At 39.9% G+C, this 21655-nt stretch overlaps 1 protein-coding gene across 4 annotated transcripts in view; it reads left to right on the plus strand.

Moving 5' to 3' along the window:
• Nucleotides 1-21655, plus strand: part of GLIPR1 (GLI pathogenesis related 1) — a 39449-nt gene that overhangs the window by 871 nt on the left and 16923 nt on the right. For 3 of the 4 annotated variants that reach the window (XR_012691370.1, XM_075209550.1, XM_075209549.1), the window contains exons 2-3: nucleotides 15900-16142; nucleotides 19841-19932. Coding sequence is in view for 3 of the 4 variants with exons in the window: in XM_075209550.1 (XP_075065651.1) it covers nucleotides 15900-16142; nucleotides 19841-19932 (335 nt within the window). In the remaining variant the exon portion in view is untranslated. Of the gene's footprint in view, nucleotides 1-15899; nucleotides 16143-19840; nucleotides 19946-21655 lie in introns of all 4 variants that reach the window. The other variant, XM_075209551.1, reaches the window with a different exon arrangement.

The raw sequence follows: 21655 nt of genomic DNA on the forward strand, positions 1-21655 counted from the left end.
ATCCAATTATTTCTTTATTAACCTTATTTTACATAGCACCTTTGTTAAGGCTCCAGTATGAATGCAACAGAAAGTATCAGTGTCACAATAGCCTAGGACTTTGTTTCTCTCTAATACAGAAAATACCTAAATTTTCATACTGTTTTGACAAGTTAGGTAGCATGAACTGCATCCCATATAACAAGAAATATGGTGTCTCACTATATAAACTTCAGAATACTAGGGTTTTCTGACGCAAAAACACTGTTTTCTAACATGTCAACAGTATTATTTTAAACCACGATCAGTCACAACCTTAAAACTACCTGCCTAATATTGTGCCGACAAAAAAGTTCTGACCAAGGCATGGACTCCACAAGACCTCTGAAGGTGTCCTGTGGTATCTGGCACCAAGATGTTAGCAGCAGATCCTTTAATGGCTTGAATTTGTTTTTTCGGCACATCCCATAGATGCTCAATCAAATTGGGATCTGGGGAATTTAGAGGCCAAGTTAACACCTTGAACACTTTGTCATGTTCCTCACACAATTCCTAAACAATGTTTGCAGTATGGCAGAGTGCATTATCCTGGTGAAAGAGGTCAGTGCCAGCAAGGAATACCATTGCCATGAAACGCTGTACTTGGTCTTAACAATGTTTAGGTAGGTTGTACGTGTCAAAGTAACATCCACATTAAAGCCTGGACTCAAGATTTCCCAGCAGAGCATTGCCCAGAGCATTACTCTGCCTCCATTGGCTTGTTTTCTTCCCATGGTGCACATGCACCACGCCAACCACAAGATGTAAAAGAAAACATGATTCATCAGACCAGTTCACATTTTTCCCTAGCTCCATGGTCCACTTCTTGTGTTTACGTGCCCATAGTATGTGCATTTGACAGTGGACAGGCGCAAGCATGGGCACTTTCAATGGTCTGCGTTACGCAGTCCCATACTCAGCGAGCTGCGATGCACTGTGTGTTCTGACACCTTTCTATCATAGCCAGCGTTAACTATTTCAGCAATTTATGCTACATTAGCTCTTCGGTGGGATTGGTGGGATTGAACTAGATGGGCTAGTTCACGTGCATCAAAGAGCCTTGGCCACACATGACCCTGTTGCCGGTTCACCGGTTGTCCTTCCTTGGACCTCTTTTGGTAGGTATTAACCACTGCACACTGGGAACAACCCACAAGACCTGCCATTTTGGAGATGATCTGACCCAATCGTCTAGTCATCACAATTTGGCCCTTGTCAAAGTCGTTCAAATCCTTATGCTTGCCCATTTTTTCACATCAATTTATACAACTGACTGTTCACTTGCTTCCTAATATATCCCACCCCTAGACAGGTGCCATTGTAATAAGATAATCAATGTTATTCCCTGGTTTTAATGTTGTGGCTGGTCAGGATATGCGGCATGTATTAATTCCTCCAATTTCCTGTTTATTGTACATTACTGTTCTTATACATCTTTGAAATTATACATTTATGTTGGCAAGGTTAATACTATCTACCATGTATATTAATGCATATTTTAGTGGTTTGTGCTGGATGCAGCTGTCTTTTATGATAATTTGATCATTTTACTTTGCCATTTTGTGCTAGACCTCTGTTACGGGCAGAGTAGCGTGAGATCCTCAACTGCTAGAACCCCCTTGCAAGATGTTCCCTTTTGCAAGGAACTTGTTAAGTTCCACAGTACTCTGTTGCCCCCAGGTCTTTAGCTTGGGTAGTAGCAGCTGTTGATCCAGCACTTGACCGATGGAGTGGATGGAACACAGTAGGAGATATTGAGCAATCAGCCAGAACTCAGAGTCAGACAGGCAGGGTTTAATGCAGAGTAGTCTGCATTAAACTTGTCTGATGAAGTGGGCAGCTTATGGTAGCAGGTAGTGAGCAACCAGAATGTATTTGGCAGAAACTCAGAGTCAGACAGGCAGGGATCAGGAGTAGAGAACACAGAAGAATCCTTTAAACCAGTGTTTTCCAAACCCAGCCCTCAGGGACCCCTAACAGTGCAGGTTTTCAAGGTAACAAGTCAAATAATTAGGACCACCTGTGGATCTTTCAAAATGTGTCAGTCAGTAATGAATACACCTGTGCTCCAGCAGAGAGATATGGAAAACCTGCACTGTAAGGGGTCCTTGAGGTCTGGGTTTGGGAAACACTGGTTTAAACAATCAGGGGCAAATAGAGAGAACAGAACATGTCAGGACACCAGGCACACTAGGTCAAGCAGCAACTATCACCAGCATTGGTATACTGCCAGGAAGAGGTTTATAAAGGCAGCAGCACCAATCAGAACTGCAAGATGATTAGCTGCATGGGTGTGGTAAGTAATAACACAGCTGCCAGACTGGGAGTTGAAGAGAAGCTTGTTGCTATTTACCTTGCAACCAGCTGAACTGCAGCTACACATGGTTGCAGTTCAGATAAACAGGAGAAATCCTATTTCATGACAATCTTTGCAGTATTATCTAATGAGCACTACTTGTACAATTGTTAAAGGATAAGCTTCACCTACTTGCCCTGGAATGGTATAGAAGACTGGGTTCCTATTAGAGATGGGCGGGTCCGGTTCCCCGAGAACCGAACCCACCCGAACTTTGGGTATCTGAGTACCGAACCGATTACTCTCCCGCCCGCTCGGAATCAAAATCGAGGCTGAACGTCATTGTGACGTCGTCGGATCTCAGGGCTCCGTTCTCGCGATAATAGAAGATTATAAATACACGTCTCCACAGCAATCCATCGCCCTTTGACAGAGGGAGAGAGCAGGGTGTAGTCACAGGCTGATTAGAGCAGGGACAGAGAATACAATATTCTTATTCAAATTGAGCTATCAAAAATCGCTAGAGAAGAGAGGAGGATAGAGGATTTTTTTTTTTTCAATATTTGGCACTCCCCAGTGCTTTTAGGGTGTCCCCCATAATTGTGCATAAATCTTTCTGGCTGTCAAAATTACTATCTGTGCAGCAGTATCTACCAAATACTTTTTAGCACTCCCCAGTGCTTTTGGGGTGTCCCCCATAATTGTGCATAAATCTTTCTGGCTGTCAAAATTACTATCTGTGCAGCAGTATCTACCAAATAATTTTTAGCACCCCCCAGTGCTTTTGGGGTGTCCCCCATAATTGTGCATAAATATTTCTGGCTGTCAAAATTACTATCTGTCAGCAGTATCTACCAAATACTTTTTAGCACTCCCCAGTGCTTTTGGGGTGTCCCCCATAATTGTGCATAAATATTTCTGGCTGTCAAAATTACTATATGTCAGCAGTATCTACCAAATACTTTTTAGCACTCCCCAGTGCTTTTGGGGTGTCCCCCATAATTGTGCATAAATATTTCTGGCTGTCAAAATTACTATATGTCAGCAGTATCTACCAAATAATTTTTAGCACTACAAGTGCTTTGGGCTCAGAATGGATTCAAAGCAGTCCACATATGAGCAGAATGAGCAACCAGGTTCTGTCACCAGTCCTGATGGTAGTGTTCCCAGTACGTCATCTGGGCAAGGCGATGTCAAACTACACAGTGTTTCTAAATCAGTCCAAAAAACAAAAACAATTTTTTTTTTACTGTGTTGAAGCAAAAAAGAAGTGTTATCTCTAACCTCCTCTCCATTTACACTCCTGCCCGCTCCCTGTGCTCGGCCAACGACCGCCGCCTCTCCTCCACTCTTATCACCTCTTCCCACTCCAGAATTTAAGACTTTTCCTGTGCAGCCTCTCTTCTCTGGAACGACCTCCCTCGTTCCATCCGTCTCTCTCCTACTCTGTACTCCTTCAAACGTGCACTCAAAACTCACATCTTCCTCAAAGCCTACCAACCATCTACTTAACCCCCATCTCCTCCCTTTAGCTCGTCCTCCCATCTCTCCTCTTGCCTCAACTGGCTCCTCTTGTGCCTGGTCTGTTTACCCTCCCTTAAGATGTAAGCTCGTATGAGCAGGGCCCCCTCCCCTCCTGTCTCCATACCTGTTCTTCCGCTCCGTCTTTATTGCATATGACTAGCTGGAGTTTCTGAAGTATTGGTACTTTTTGTTCATTGTTCTGTATGGTTTCACCCTGTATAGTCTACTGTTAGATCTGTGTGCGGTGCTGCAGATACCTTGTGGCGCCTAACAAATAAATGATAATAATAATAATAATAATAATAATACTGAGCAAAAGTTAAGTGCCGATAAAAAAAAAATTGCCAACATGCCATTCTACACACGCAGTGGCAAAGAGAGAATGAGGACTTCACCTTTGCCTATTAGTGGCAGTACAAAAAATGTTACCGAGCCTATAAGTGGTGCACAACTACTGTTACGTGTCAAAGCCGAGCTGCAAGATAACAGTAAGGCATTAGAGGATAATGTTTGCTCTGATTCACAAATGACACCAATCCCTGTGGAGAGTCCATCCAACAGTGGTATGTCTAATCATAAGCATTCTGTTAGTGTACCCATAAAGAAGGGCCCTTTCAGCAGTTCTGCTGATGTGTAACTGAACAGCCCAAGTGTAGCCGGTGATACACAAATTGAGGATGCCACTTTGGAAATAGAAGAGGATGAGGGGGAGATTTGTGGAGGTGATGAGGGTGCTAATGAGGATGTTGATGATTATGATGCAGACAGATACCAAATTGCCTTTCTCAATTTCTATTTATATTCTAGATTATATAACGGCTGAATGGTTTTCTATTTTACTCCTAGTGGAGAGGGGATCTGATGCAGACAGATACCAAACTGCCTTTGTCCATTTCTTTGTATATTCGAATTTCTAGTTCTATAGTCTATGCAGGCTGCTTTTTTTTCTATTTTACTACAAGTGGATGGGAGGGTGGGGTCTGATGCAGACAGATACCAAACTGCTTATGTCCATTTCTTTGTATATTCGAATTTCTAGTTCCACAGTCTGTGCAGGCTGCTTTTTTTATATTCAACTACAAGTGGAGGACGGGGGGGGGGGGGCATAGATAGCCGTGGTCCATTTAATTTTACTTTCTAGTTCCACAGTCTGTGCAGGCTGCTTTTTTATATTCAACTACAAGTGGAGGGCGGGGGGGGGGCATAGATAACCACCAAACTACCGTGGTCCATTTAATTTTACTTTCTAGTTCCACAGTCTGTGCAGGCTGCTTTTTTTAATATTCAACTACAAGTGGAGGGTGTAATATACACCCAAAGACGATGGCTACATTGCCAATAATCAAAGATGGAGGAGGTAGACAACTAGGTTTGTCTGTATAATTTGCAGATAAGTGTTTGAATTAAGGATGGCCTACCAGGGATTAAACTGTTTTTTTCATAATTTATTAGCTTTAGAATTACCTCACTTATCTAAGTGGTGGAGCACTAAATTAGTTTATTTTAGACCAAAAAAATTGTATTTTTTTCAAAAATAGCAAAACAAAACCAAACAAAACCAAAACCAAAACCAAAACACGAAGGTAATCCAGATCCAAAACCGAATACAAAACCAAAACACGGGGGTCAGTGACCATCTCTAGTTCCTACACATTTCTGGGGGAGCAGAGCACAGACATCCTTAGAGGGAATGTGGCAGAAATACGAGATGACAGATCAAAAACAAACTTTTTTTAGATGAGGCGAGTGAGATACAATCCCAGTTTAAACTAGACTTCTAGAGATGTGAAACATGCAGCCAGGGAGATAACAAAATCAGACATGTAATGGAGATACCTGTGGATAAAAGATAACAGGGGATGAGAATCCAGTTTCAACTTAGTATTCATGCTTATGACAGCAGGCTAAAGTCTCCTACACAGTTAGCCACAGGCTCAGTTAACAGCCTGTTGCACCCTTTATATTGTGACTTCATCAGTGTAGACCTGCATCAGGGAATGATAAAATAACATGCATCTAGTAATGTGTTGCCAGCACTTTGTTACCACCTACTTAGGCCTATATAGCTTCATAGGAACAACCTTCCTGGTTGCTTTCCAGTTTTTGATCCCTGGCTTTCGGGCAACTACCTTTTTGGCTCTTTACCCCTGGCTCTCGGACAACTACCTGGCTGGCTCTGAACTGAAGCTATTCTCTAGACTAACTATTACTTGAGAGACCAGATTCACCCACTGTACTTAAACATGCAGTACACCTTTTCTCATGAAGGCTGTTCCCGCCATAAGAATCCACCAATCAGTATCTGTCATGCAAAGACCACAATTCCTGAGAGAATAAACTGGGCATAAAATTGATTCCTCAGGAGACAATATCCCAGAAACTTCATTAATTTAAATTACACTACAAATGCAGGCGCAGATTAATCTGACTCAATATAAATTTGATTTACTCCAGTCAACTAGTATTGGACCAGCAACCGCAGGACCTCCTGTTCAAGTTTCTCTAGAACCTGAACTCCAGCTGGCTATGCTAAACAATTGCATTGTTGTTTACTGTTATGGCAAGGTACACAGTCCATGATGGAATACACCAGAATTCTGGAGATGGATGGATGACACCTACTTGAAAGCTGTGGCAATGTGTTATCAGTTTTATTAGGGTCTCATTGATATAATTAAAGATAAGCTGGAACGTATGGACCTTCTGAAGAAATTAATTAGACAAGGCACTAATGTTGACATCTGTGTTACAGAATAACAGGAAGAAAATAAGAAGGATCGTCGCCCTGCACCAGCCACCTTCTCTTTGTGCCATTCTAGTCCTCGGTGATGTCTGTGCAAGACAACGGTGCAAGGATGCATTTGCTACCATAATAATAACCTCTACATGTACTATGCTAGTAGGGACACTTCCTGCACCAGTGTCTCATTTGTGAAAAAACCTCCCTTTTTTCCAACTCCAGGCCGTTATGTTTCCTTTTCCCTGCAAGTTGCACTACAAAACAACATGGCAACCATCCCAGACATAAATATCTCTGTTCTATGGGAAATTTTAGGGATAAAACTTTCTCTGAATGACATAACATTCATATCCAGATGCCTTCTCCTGTTCATCTGTAGATCATTGATGGGTCCCCATCATTCATGGACCAATTACCATGGAGAACCAGCCAATACATGCCATTTTTGAGTCAGAAAATTCTTCTCTTAGAGGCACAAATAAATTCTTTCTATTAGGTGTTCAATCTTAGCACATAATGGTTAATTTATAACACATATATTTATTAAAGTAAGTTAAATCTTAGGACCTGTTGTTACCTATTTTTTGAAGAGGACGAAAATGGTGAAACAGCATTCAATCCTTTCTACTATCCCATGGCTTTTACCCCTGTAAAAGTTTGTTTTAGATGTGCGACGTGCTATGTAAACATATTGTACACAGGTGTCAGGAGTTTAGTTCAGGTACTACTAATGAGAAATTTGAGACAAAATCATTTGTGTAGTGTCAGACAAAATGTTTGATCTATTTGTTGGAATGTGCCTGATTCTTCAGTATATAAGGCGAACTAGAAGATATTTGAATGTTCGCCTTTTAAAACACAGTAACAATGTTGCAAAAAGTTTACAGACTCATGGGGTCCGATTCAATTGGCACACTACTACCTTTACTACGGTAATAGTGCGCAGTATTAGCATTAGTACGGTAATTTTAATGCTGATCTTTACTCACAGCCCTTTGAGCCGTGAGCAAAAAAACGCGTTAAAATTACCATAGAACAGTAATACTGTGCGGGTTGCGTTATTCCTAGAATAAGGCGGCCCAATTAAATTCCTGCAATGGGGGCCACTTCAGTTGTTAACTATGAGTCGTCAAACATGACTGCAATGTTCAGCTGTGCTCATATCCAGGTACTACGGTAGACTAACACAGATTTTCCTGCACACCTCTGAGGGTTGAGAAGACAAATTTGGGATGTTGCATCCCTGTGGAGTGCCTTTGAAACCTTTCCAGAAAATGAGAAATGAGACAGAACTGTAAGGTTGCAACCCTTACACAGAAGTAGAGATGGGCGGGTTCGGTTCCCTGAGAACCGAACCCACCTGAAGTTTGGGTATCCGAGTACCGAGCTGAGTAGCTCGGTACTCTCCCGCCCGCTCCGAATCCAAATCGAGGCCGAACGTCATCGTGACGACTTCGGATCTCGTGGCTCGGTTCTCGCGATACTTCAAGATTATAAATACACGCCTCCACAGCAATCTATCGCCATTTGACAGAGGGAGAGAGCAGGGTGTAGTCACAGGCTGATTAGAGCAGGGACAGAGAATCCAATATTCTTATTCCAATTGCTGTAACAAAAATCGCTAGAGAAGAGAGGAGGATAGAGGATTTTTTTTTATTTTTTTTTTAATATTTGGCATTCCCCAGTGCTTTTGGGGTGTCCCCCATAATTGTGCATAAATCTTTCTGGCTGTCAAAATTACTATCTGTCAGCAGTATCTATCAAATATTTTTTAGCTCTTCCCAGTGCTTTTGGGGTGTCCCTCATAATTGTGCATAAATATTTCTGGCTGTCAAAAGTCATATCTGTCAGCAATATCTACCAAATAATTTTTAGCACTACAAGTGCTTTGCGCTCAGAATGGATTCAAAGCAGTCCACATATGATCAGAATGAGCAACCAGGTTCTGTCACCAGTCTTGATGTTAGACGATGTCAAACTACACAGTGTTTCTAAATCAGTCCAAAAAACAAAAACCACAAAAAATTTTGTGTTGTGTTGAAGCGAAAAAGAAGTGTTACTGAGCAAAAGTTAAGTGCCGATAAAAAAAAAATTGCCAACATGCCATTCTACACACGCAGTGGCAAAGAGAGAATGAGGACTTCACCTTTGCCTATTAGTGGCAGATCCCAAAAAGTTACCGAGCCTGCAATTGGTGCACAACTACTGTTACGCGTCAAAGCTGAGCTGCAAGATAACAGTAAGGCATTAGAAGATAATGTTTGCTCTGATTCACAAATGACACCAATCCCTGTGGAGAGTCCATCCAACAGTGGGATGTCTAATCGGGAGCATTCTGCTGATGTGTGCCTTAATAGCCCGAGTGTAGCCGGTGATACTCAAATTGAGGATGCCACTTTGGAATTAGAAGAAGATGAGGGGGAGATTTGTGTAGGCGATGAGGGCGCTAATGAGGATGTTAATGAGGATGAGGTTGTTTGTGTAAGTCCTGCACCAGTGGCAGCAGTTCTGGCACGTGACAAGAAAAAGGCCATTTATGCCTGGGCATAAAACAAAAAAATCCACTTCTTATGTGTGGAATTATTTCTACCCAAATCCAGACAACAATTGTCTAGCCATTTGTAGTGTATGTCAAGCCACAGTCAGTCGAGGGAGGGACCTTAACCATCTTGGAACCTCGTCTATGTTACGCCATTTAACGAGAGTTCATGGCAAAGTGTTGGGAAAAGCTGAAAGTTCTTCCAAAAAAAATACAAGCACTCCATCATCAGCTAAGACCCTCCGGTCACCGACATCCCGACGGCTACAAAATACACCCAACACACCATCCTCATCAATATCCTCAGTAGCACTCGGAGTTAGCCCGGCATCCCACTTATTAAGGCTGGATGACTCCTGCACTATTATTGATTCCTCTGAAGAAAGTGTTAGTTCCACTGCTGCTGCTGCTGTTGTTGCTGCTGGGGGTGAATCGTCAGCCCAGAGGTAGGTCAAGAAAATGAGCAGTCTTACATTTCAGCAATTAACTGTGCAACAATCATTTGCTAGGGGAAGCAAATATGACAGCAGTCACCCAGTTGCCAAGCGAATCACAGATGCCATGGCTGCAATGTTAGTGTTAGATCTGCGTCCAATCTCCACAATAAACGCAGCTGGTTTTTCACAGTTAATTGAGGTTTTGTGTCCGCCTTACAGAATTCCATCGCGACACCATTTCTCCCGTACAACAATTCCACAACTATACCAAAAAGTGTGTAAAAATGTAGAGATTGCGCTGAAAAATGCCATTCTGCCCACTGTCCACTTAACCACAGATATGTGGACAAGTGGAAGTGGCCAAACCAAAGACTATATGACTGTGACAGCCCACTGGGTTGGTTATTCACCTTCACCAGCAGCAACAGCAGCAGCATTTACACCACTACGTAACATTTGTCACAGGCAGGCCACTCTTTGTATCACCGGCTTCACTAACAGGCATACAGCTGACAATTTGTTATGCAAACTAAGAGATGTGATTGATACATGGCTTATACCACTTGGACTCTCACCAGGATATGTCATTTCTGATAACGCCATTAATATAGTGCGAGCATTACAGCTTAGTGATTTCCAACATATTCCCTGTTTTGCTCACACCATCAACTTGGTGGTGCAGAGCTTCCTACGAAATAACCGTGAGGTGCAGGAGATGCTTTCGGTGGCACGTAAAATTTCAGGCCATTTCAGGCATTCAGCCACAGCATGTAGGAGATTACAGCAGCTCCAAGAGCAGTTTTACTTGCCCTGCCACCATCTTAAGAAAGAGGTGGTATCTAGGTGAAATTCCACCCTGTACATGTTCAGAGGTGTTAGGGTTTTGTTCAAAACCACTTCCTTAATTACAGCCATGGAGCCAGACACGTGATATAAACGTTTTAAACTGTTTATTGCAGAAAAGTATAATCCAGGTAAGGCAAAATAAACAGTAACAGTTCAGGCTGAATGGAACAATGGATTTCCAGATCTTGGTAAACAAGCAGTAAATAATAATGAAATGCAGCAGATGACTTAACTTAAACCAGTTTGTAGTAGCAGCCAGAAACATGCAGGTAATCCAGGAACAGAGAGACACATGAGCAGGCTAGGAACATCAATGACCAGCAAAGGATTCTGGTAATGGCAGGCATATATAGGCCACAGACAGGTGTGGATAATTAACTAGCAGTGCTAGTTAACCCCTGATAGTAGGAACGGCTAAACAGCAGCTCCTCTGGAGAATCACAGGTACTGCAGGGTAATATGCACACAAAGAAACAAGGCAGATCGTAACAAGAGGATGGAGGAACAGCGCAAAGCCATCCAAGCATATTGCACAAGCCATGACATTGGGAAAGGAGGGGGGTTGTATTTCACTCTTGCACAGTGGGGAATCCTTTCAGTGCTGTGCAAGGTGCTGAAACCATTTGAAGTTGTGACGTGTGAGGTGAGTGCAGACTCTGTTAGTTTGAGCCAAGTCATTCCTTTAATTAGACTATTGGAAAAGCAGCTTGAGAAACTGAAGGAGGAGCTGAAAGCAAGCAATTTAGCAAAGTATGTTGGCCTTGTCGATCAAGTACTTAATTCGCTTCACAATGATCCTCGAGTTATTAAGATCTTGAACTCGGATCAGTACGTTTTGGCCACTGTGCTTGATCCAAGGTTTAAGACCTACATTGAGTCTTTACTTGTAAATGAGCGAGGTTTGAACTTTTGCAAGGATCTATTGCTCAGCAAGTTGGCCGCTGAACTAGGCCTCGGCTTGACGACGTGTCCTCCTTCACTTTCTCAAGCTGCTGCTGCTCATAAAAAATTAAATTTCCCAAAAAGAAGCAGGGAAGACGCAGGGGGCAGACCAGAACAATTTAACATCTGTCACCTTGCCCATAACTCCATCCAATACGAGTATAAACATGCAAAGGATGGTGGAGGATTATTTTCAAGAGGTAATTGATATGAAAATGTCAGACAGTCCCTTTCCTTACTGGGAGGAAAAGCAGGCCATTTGGAAACCCATGTACAAACTTGCTTTGCAATACCTAAGCTGCCCACCCTCCAGTGTGTACTCTGAACGAGTATTCAGTACAGCCGGGAACTTAGTCAGTGATCGCCGTCGAAGGTTACTTCCAAAAACTGTGGAGAAAATGATGTTTATAAAAATGAACTACATCTTCCACGAGGAAGGCCTTCACCATCAAAGACATCCAACCACTGACTGTTCTCTAATGGCAGATTCAAGCGGCGATGAATTGATAGTCTGTGATGATGATGTACACACTGATGAGGGTGAGGATGAAGATCCAGATGATGACGATAACATCTTTTTAAAACTTTCTATTTAAGTCTCAGGTGCAATCTACCCCCCAAAGAGGAAAGGGACTTGAGGCATTTCCATATCACGTACCATCTTGAAAGGCTGCTGTTTGGCCAATTTATCCTTAAGGGTAGGGTGTCATACACACAGTGACCCCAAAACGTCTTTCTCCATTTCAATTAATATTGTACAGTCTATAACGGCTGAATTTTTTGGTATTTTCGACAAGTGGAGGGGGGCCTATAGAGCCAGAAACCAAACTGGCTTTCTCCATTTCAATTAATATTGTACAGTCTATAACGGCTGAATTTTTTGGTATTTTCGACAAGTGGAGGGGGGCCTATAGAGACAGAAACCAAACTGGCTTTCTCCATTTCAATTAATATTGTACAGTCTATAACGGTTGAATTTTTGGGTATTTTCGACAAGTGGAGTGGGGCCTATAGAGACAGAAACCAAACTGGCTTTCTCCATTTCAATTAATATTGTACAGTCTATAACGGCTGAATTTTTTGGTATTTTCGACAAGTGGAGGGGGGCCTATAGAGACAGAAAGCAAACTGCCTTTTTCCATTTCTTTACATATTTAACTATAAGTGTAGGGTGTAATATACATCCAAAGGCGATGGCTGCATTGCCAATATGCATAGATGGAGAGGAAGACAATCCGTTTTCTGTGTAGAATTAATGAAGGCCTACCTACCAGGAATTAAACTGTTTTTTTGATAATTTATTAGCTTTACAATTAGATTACTTATCCAAGAAACAGGTGGAGCACTACATTTGGTTATTTTAGCCCCAAAAACATTGATTTTGCAACAAAATAGCAAAACAAAACCAAACAAAACCAAAACACGCAATGGCGGTTTTGCAAAACCAAAACATGACGGTAATCCAGATTGAAAACCAAATACAAAACCAAAACACGGGGGTCAGTGACCATCTCTACACAGAAGTGACAACTTTAATAGCTGTTTGTATTGCTATGGATGTGTTTATAGGATTCAGCAGCAAGAGCAACAGATTGCCGGCACCTGATCAGAAGATTACAATAACTTGTCAGTCTGGTTATATGAGCACCCTTGATTTAAATCTAAATAAGGAGTTCTTTATTCTCACGGTTTTTGTATAGAAGAGTATTCTTAGTAATATGGGATACAAGTATACTGCACGTATACACCTCGATATTGTAATATGACCAGGCGGATCTCATGCAACCACAAAGTATTCCAGAATCATTACTGTGTCCTGTGGATTCCGAATTCTATTCCAACCATTTGAATTTGGGTCCTTTTAAGGGTAATAGGCTGCTTATTGCCAATTCTGGATTATGGACAGTGTTTTTCCTTTTGTTTTTTTTGCCATGGTGGCTATTTGACAATTACTCTTTAGGATAATTTATTATGTAATATGTTTACTATCTTTTGAAAGTTATATAAATGTCATATGCTATTGGTTTGAAATTTATCTTAATTTAAATAATGTATGTTATATAAATTAACCTGTATGATGATTGAACACCTATAATTAGAATTTAGTTGTGCCTTTAAGAGAAGAATTTTCTGTCTCCACCATTGGTGAGGCAGCAGAGAATTTTGGAAGGACCATCTGTTTTTCTTTCTGCTGCCAGCCATCTCCCCTGTTCCATCAGAGCTTCAGCCCTGACTTTGTGGACATAGTCAATAAACAACAGGCTGAAAATTTTTCCCTGCACAGGCCTATTGATCTTCTACAATGAACTCATATTCCTTTTGGCCAGATATACTCTTTGTCAAAACCTGAAGTGAAGAATTTGAGAGAGTATTTGGATGAGAATTTAAACGAGGGTTCATTCTGCATTCTGCCATTCCTATTAGGAGCCCCTTTCTTTTTTGTGGGAAGAAAATATTGTTCACCAGTAACAACCTTGCCCTGAATTTGATCACAGTGTGGAATCGATCGATATCTGCTTAATTTATATATCCATTATGAATACTATGTCCTGCCCTTTGGCCTTTGCAAAACCCCTTCTATTTTTCAACATTTTATTAAAGTGGTCAGAAGTTGGAAAAATGTTTTTTCGGACAAAGAATATTGGAATTCCTGGGTCGCATTATTTTCCCATAAAACTTACAAATGGATCCTGCAAAAAAGCTATTGATAACTGGCCTATTTATAAAGACATTAAGGTAGTTTTATTGGCTTTGCAGACTATCACCGCTGCTTTATCTGAACTTTCTCAAACTGTGGCTCCCATTACCGCATTGACCCACAAGACTCTTACAAATTCTCTTACATGCCTTCACCACTTTAAATAAGGCCTTTATCACAAACCCGGTCCCCACCCATCCTGATCCTACTTTACATTTTGTTGTAGAGATAGATGCCTCCTATGTGCAACATATTGTCATAATGGGCAGCACAGTGACCTAGTGGTTAGCCCCTCAGTCTCACAATTCCCGACCATGGCCTTATCTGTGTGGAGTTTGTATGTTCTCCCTGTGCTTGCGTGGGTTTCCTCTGGGTGCTCCAGTTTCCTCCCACACTCCAAAAACATACTAGTAGGTTAATTGGCTGCTATCAAAATTGACCCTAGTCTCTCTCTCTGTCTGAGTGTGTGTGTATCTATGTTAGGGAATTTAGACTGTAAGCTCTAATGGGGCAGGGACTGATGTGAATGAGTTCTCTGTACAGCACTGCGGAATTAGTGGTGCTATATAAATAACTGATGATGATGATGATGATCGGAGCCATTCTGCCCCAATGGCAAGGAGAAAAGATGTATCTGGGGATAAAACGCATTTTGCTTTGAAAGCCGCTTTTGGTGGTGTCTCTAGTTGGAACTAGCTTCAGTTCCCTTTACTGTCTTCACAGACCATAAAAACCTTGAATACCTTAATGCTGCTAACTTATTTAATTCTCATCACATACAATGGGCCCTCTTCTTTGCCTGCTTTCAGTTTCATGTTACCAGGAAATGCCACTCATTTCCTAAAATTCAAAAGAGGTACACTGGGCAGAAGATACAAACAAATGGATGTCTCACATACAGACTGTTTGTTCCCACTGAGAAATTACAAAGAGAGCAATACAGCAATATTATAATGCTTTAACTACCAGTCACTTGGATGGCTTACAACTAGTAATGGTAACTCCACAGTTTTACGCACTTCTAACACACAGTATGACATATATGTTGCATCCAGGAATAAAATTATTCATGCTCATCTATCCAGGTTACTAAAATAAAAAATACAAACAAGCACTGGAGCTCACAAATTCAACAATAATTAATAATATCACAGGAATAAAAAAATGCTGTTCTCACAAAAAAATGGGGGTGCTTATCCCCCCAAAATTTAATCAAGCAAAAGAACCAAATAGTGAAAGCACAATATATCTAAATTCCTATATAAAATTTTTTTTAAAAAAATATATGTATATTAAAATATACCAAAAAACTATTGTTTCCAAAAAGATTAAATTATTAAATTAAGGTTTATAATCACATTGTAACATTTTGAAATATTTGAGAATCCATCCATGGTGTCGGTAAGGTGCTGCTAGCCAACAGTTAGAGGGGACTAGTGAAAAAGTTTTTGTTATTTGTAAAAGTGATATGCAATTTAAAGTTTCACAACTAAAATAAACTATATCAAATTGAATATACAAAAACACAATTTATGGTCACATTTTACTGTTTGAAAAATATTAAGGGGACTGTATACTTTTGGAAACTGCTTTATCAATCCTATCCTTCATGGCGAATTGCCCATTATCTGTATTAGAAAGCAAGCTTGCTACTTTTTATGCTCATTTTATAAGGAGCACACTGCAAGCTGTCCACAGGTTTCTATTGAAGCATTATGGATGTGAATCTTCCAGCGCTGAGACATGTGCTCAGCTCTGCTGCATGTGTTTGTAAGGTTTATTAAGAAGGGTTGTCCAAAATGGACAGCAACTTTCATTCTTATTTTATCAACTGAAACTGTCTTGGTTCCTTTATGCAGACATGGGATTCAGCTTTAGCAACAATTGCGAAATCGTGGACGAGTAAATGTATAAATGACCATAATACAGACCTGCGCAAAGTAGGCCTTCATCCTGTATTCCGCAGCGTTGGAGAAAACCTCTATAATGGACCAGATACTCAAATGGTTGCAATAACCAAGGATTGGGCAGATGAAGTTGCTTACTATAACTATGATACAAATGAATGCGTACCAGGAGAGATGTGTGGCCATTATACTCAGGTAGGATATGTATTATGATGTGTACTATTCATTCTAATTTTGATAGATAATAACTCATTCATAAAAATAAATTGATTTATTAATAACTTTTTGCAATTTTATTATACAAAGACCAGTTTAAATGAAGGAAAATATAAGCGATCAGCTAGTCTTTTAGAATTGACTGAGATTTTCATCACAGCGGTGTTAACAAGCATAACTGGACTTGTTTTGTAAGCTTGTTCTCTAAGCTCTAGCATTGCGTAATTTAGCTGACTGACTGGACATCTTTACAATTTACAAAGTCCTCCAGTGTGATGTGACCACTTGTTAGTCCAGATACTATCAAATTATCTTGATGTATGAAATACATTTGGACTAAAGAATTAATTTATTTACAAAAATGAATAGTATTTAATGATGCACAAATAATTATAGTAATACATATATAACACTTTTGTTCTTTGAGGCTCAAAGCTCTTTTAAATTTTTAAAAATGCAATTTGATGATTTGACTCCTGCCAAGAATACTATTTTATTGTGATTCAGCTTTAGCCTGTATAAAAAAAAAACTGTTTTACTTGCTTTATTATAAATCTACTACATTGTCGTTGTTTTTAAAATTCCATAGGTATGGAACACCTATCCTTCATCTGGTCATTTATTATAAGTTCTAATGCGGTGTTAGTACAATGCTCCCTTCTGAACGCTGACTGGAATGTATAGTAGATACTACTATGCACCCGATTTCAAGTTAATTTCTACCTGCCTTTTCTTTTACATTCCTATAACAGGAAGACTTGATACAGGTTTGTAGTGTTACGGTTGTCTAGGTATAATGAAGGCTTTTTTTATAAGGGGTCTGATAATTGCTTTTTTCAGTGGTCCTATTTTATATGTAGCACAGCACTATAGTTTGACTGCTGGTTAGATACGGTCAATACTCTCTAGTAATGGGCCTGTTGGCTCTGGGTTCACATTATACGTTGATTTTTTTTTAGCATTTGTATCTGAATTTTGAAAAGTTAATTGTGAAGATAGGTAATTTATATTAATCTGTCTGTAAATGAGGATGTCATAATACATTATATAAATGTTCAATGCAAAAATATATCAGAAGAAGAGATTTCCACTTCTTAAAACCTATTTATATCCTCACTTCATCCACTAACTAAAAAAGTAGCTGATGTCCTCTTTTGTAAGACCTATAGGGTTAGTGAGAACTCGCTTCCTTTCAGCAGCCCCTGGACTGTACAAACTAGAAAGTCCCTGGCTTTTGGATGAGAGGCTTCACCTAATTGTATGGATCGCCAAGGTCATCCTGTACAACCTTGTTCTTTGGATAGAGGCTGCAGACAATGCTGTCAAAGCACCTGGCCATGCTGTTAATTAGAGGAAGGGAGTTTAAAAGTAGATATCCTGCTCCAAATGGTCTGTGGTCGGATCTGGCACACTTATCAGATGGAACACATCACCAGTGTGCTAAGAGGCTCCTCCGTGTCCTTCAACAAGGTCTGGTCTCCTTGGGCCTCGTATTGCAACCAACCTGTCACGACTGATAGTGGGTGTATGACTGGTAATGGGTACCTGCTGTTGTTGGCGCAACTCAGAGGAAGGCGCGGAGTCTAACGTGCCCCTGGTATTCACCAGGAACCCCCGCAAGGAAGTATGGACTCCGCTGCAGGGACACGCAGGTCGCGGTCCTTCCTAGAGTCCACAGCGAGATACAAGGGGGTGTCAGACAGGCCGGTTCGGCAACGTTCAGGTAGAGGAGGTACAAAGGGAAATCCAGAAGAATGGTGAGGCAGGCCGAGTCGGTAACTTTCAGGGAGCGCAGTACAAAGGCAGAATCCAAATAGGGGTGGTCAAACGGTCCGGGTCAAAAGGGTCACAAGCAGCACGAGGAATGTCAGGAACAAATACAGCAACTGGTACACACAAACGCTGGAGACAGGAAGACCTGATACTCTGGCACTGATTAGAGGGCAGGAAGAGGTTTAAATAATGTGTTGACCCAATCAGCATCAGCGCTGCAGCGCTGTCATACCTGCCGCCGGGAGTCCTACATAGCGTCCCGTTGCCTAGCAACGGGGCGCGTCATACAGCGAGGGGTAGATGGCAGGGGAGATCCGGAAGTGATGCGTCTGGTTGCCTAGCAACCAGACGCGCGGTCAGGCAGTCAGGCGGCCGTGCGGACGGCGCCTGACACAACCTCTGCTCCAATTTTAGTCAAACCCTATCCATTACTAGAAATACTAGATTGAACTATTATCTCCTGCTAAAAATATAAAGGCGTGAATTCCTCCTTCCTTCCCCTAACCCTCCCAATCTGTTCTCTCTCCTTCCCCCTTTTTGCCTTTGTCCCTCCCCCTACCCCCTTCTTCTTCCTCTTTTCCCCCTTATTTGTATAATTTAAAACAAAATAACATCTTCATGGTACCATGTCCATATGAAGCTGAACTTGTTTTGTAAAAGCTATGTGAAAGAGTGCTATACACGCTGTTAAATTTGTATGTGCATTTGTCATCTTACTATTGTACCTTTCAAGAGTTTTATATTTTGTAATGCTGTTCAAGATAAGATGTTACTAATAAAATGTATTTAAAAAAAAAAAGAAAAAAAAGTAGATATCCTTTTAAATCAGGGGAACTTCATAAAAGACAAAAGTACCGGGCTCACTGTTATGACATATTCCGTCCTGAAATAGACGCTTGCAGAAAGGAATAAACCAGTTAAACTGTAAATGTTTTAGCAGAAATTCTAAGAATGCATTTAGAGTATCTACGCTATGTCCTTAATACACGCATATGCTGTCATAGTGAGCACCATCAAAGTGGGCAGTACTGTGCTGAATATACTGCAGCCAGAGAAAATTACCGGGGTCATGGAAATGGTTTCCTCTTTTGAAAAGGAAAAATGTGATAGGTAAACAGGTAAAGGTGGTGTAAAAAGTCTGCTGATACAAGTTAGGGACATAAGATATGGGATGCACTTGTATAACAATTTTGCAGCTTGCAGTGAGCAATAACTGAATGGTTTTATGAGTAAAACAGCTGTTCTGACATTTAAGGAAAGTGTTGTGCAGATCACTCTCCTTTACAAAATAAACATGTTTTATTTAATTTTAACATGTCAAGAACTACATTTTGTTGAAGTTTAATAAATGTTTGCTACAATCAGTTGCAATGCAATTAATACACAATGTAATTATTATTGTAGCAACATTTCAATAAGTTTAATGTATTTCTAACATTTAATATAAAATATAATGTGGTGAAAAAGTTAATTAATGTTTCCAACTTATGAATTACATTGAGTTTGGTATCATTCTGTTCATAATTGCATGAGAACGTTTCCGGTATTATTTATGTAGAGTTCAAACATTGCAAACGCTAATTATAAATAATATCACTTTTCATACACCAAATAGCAACTTCAAAGATGTCATAAAAGAACCAGTTTATACAGGCCTAGAGGCGGGAACCTGAAGATGGACACCACGCCAACAAAGAACAATGACCAGAGGAATCAACCAATGGGGCGTCGAGTTCTTGGGTTAGGACCCATTGACCTATGAATGTGAACCTTAATTCACTTCAACAAAATATAAATAGATAAAAAGACAGTGTGTTTCAGTGATTGCTGTTAAATACAATGCAATAAAGTGGTTGATTATGCTGCATTATAAGTAAAAACAATTTAATCTACTTCTACTTTAGGTTGTTTGGGCAGAGTCTTATAAAGTTGGTTGTGCAGCTACCAAGTGTCCAGGCAGTTATGGGTTCATTGTGGCCTGTAACTATGCACCTGCGTAAGTAACTGTAGTACAAAAAATTAAGAACTCCGATCGCATGTAATTGTAAAATCAAAAACATGTATTGTGTTTAGTGAAATGTACTATATATATTTTTATATATATATATATATATATATATATATATATATATATATATATATACAGTATAGAGAGAGAGACATAGAGAGAGAGAAAGAATCTTGGTTTATTTTCCATCACACTGTCTCTGTCAAGTCTGCTCTGCTCTAAATTCTAATATTGTGCTGTAAAATACTGTCTCATTTACTAACAATGTATTTAGGTGCAAACTTTGCACTGGACCATAACATCCATTTAAACATTTGTTTTCATTGTCTAACTTGCACTTAAAATATTAAAGGTAAAATGTTGACATTTTGCAATTAAATGCAATGTTAGCTGAATGAGCTCTATGGTGTCAACTGTATATCCTTTCATAAGTACTGTATTTATATTCCTTTGTTAACAAACATTCTATGTTGGTGACATAAAACCCGATGTACTCATTCCAAATTATGTGGAAGCTCCCTGTCTGCATCCAGTTAGAAATTAGTTGGGGTATTATGCCACTGGATTACTGTAAACAATTGTTTTTATAATTATATTGTGTATTTGCAACAAACAATAATATTTTAAATTTAAAGCTTTTTCACCTTTACTCTAAATTTTTTTAAATTTATACACATAAGTTGCGTTGATTTTCAATTCCTGCCCCTGATTTCTAGATATCCAGGCATTAACGTGGCATGGTGGAAAAAAGCTGGATTCAGGGCAAAGTAGCACTATTCTAGTTATGCACATCTAGCAATCATGGGACTCTTTCCAAACCAGTGAATTCAATCCTGACTGAATTAGCTGCAGCTTCTGTTCAGCAAAAAGTCACAATTAATTCTGTAAATGCTGAGCAAATGTAGATGCTACCCAGTTTTCACTAGCAATGCTCTGCTCTCCACCTGTCAAATATGTACAGATTTTATTCTGTAATGGTAGGAATCCTTCCCCCAGGTTCCCCACAGTTATTTCAAGGGATATATATTAAGGTGTAACTTAATTAGAGGGGTTGTCCAAATAAGGAAAAACCCATTTAATGTTGCAGGAGGAAAAAAAGGAGTATAATTTGTTAAAATCAATCACATTATTCTTATAATGTCTTAGGTAATTATTTTTGTTACATTTGATCTTTTTGTTGCAGTTTAATCGTATCTAAAACTTGCAAAATATATTAAAAAAAAACCATAAATTAAACTTTATGGCTACATTTAAAGGATAATACAAACAAACATTTATGGCTGTGGATATCATTGTGGGGTGAAAACATCAAACATTTTAGAAAGTGATACTTTTAATGGCTAACATAAAAAACGACAATGCAAATTTGGGCCACATGGGGCCCTTTCTTCTGGCTGATTAACAAATGAAGCTGAAATACCAGATTGAATTATACTTATATGTTGTAAATTGAGACTTGACTTATAAAATGCTTCATGAATTGGGTGATACAGAATGATAAATGCAATTGAAATTGCTATATATGGACTCCAATGGAGAGGATCAAGTGTAAAGACTATTGTTTAGATTTAGGGTGTGACAAGTCCAGTTATCTGGCATCAGTTGAAAGTGTGTTTCGGTGTTTTATACTGTGACATGAGCTCTAGTCCAAAGTTCAGCTTCTGTGCAAAAACATTGCAGAAAATTCATCATCTACAGCCAAGGCTTCAAT

Source organism: Mixophyes fleayi, chromosome 4, assembly GCF_038048845.1.
Source record: "Mixophyes fleayi isolate aMixFle1 chromosome 4, aMixFle1.hap1, whole genome shotgun sequence".
NCBI classification, from domain to species: domain Eukaryota; kingdom Metazoa; phylum Chordata; class Amphibia; order Anura; family Limnodynastidae; genus Mixophyes; species Mixophyes fleayi.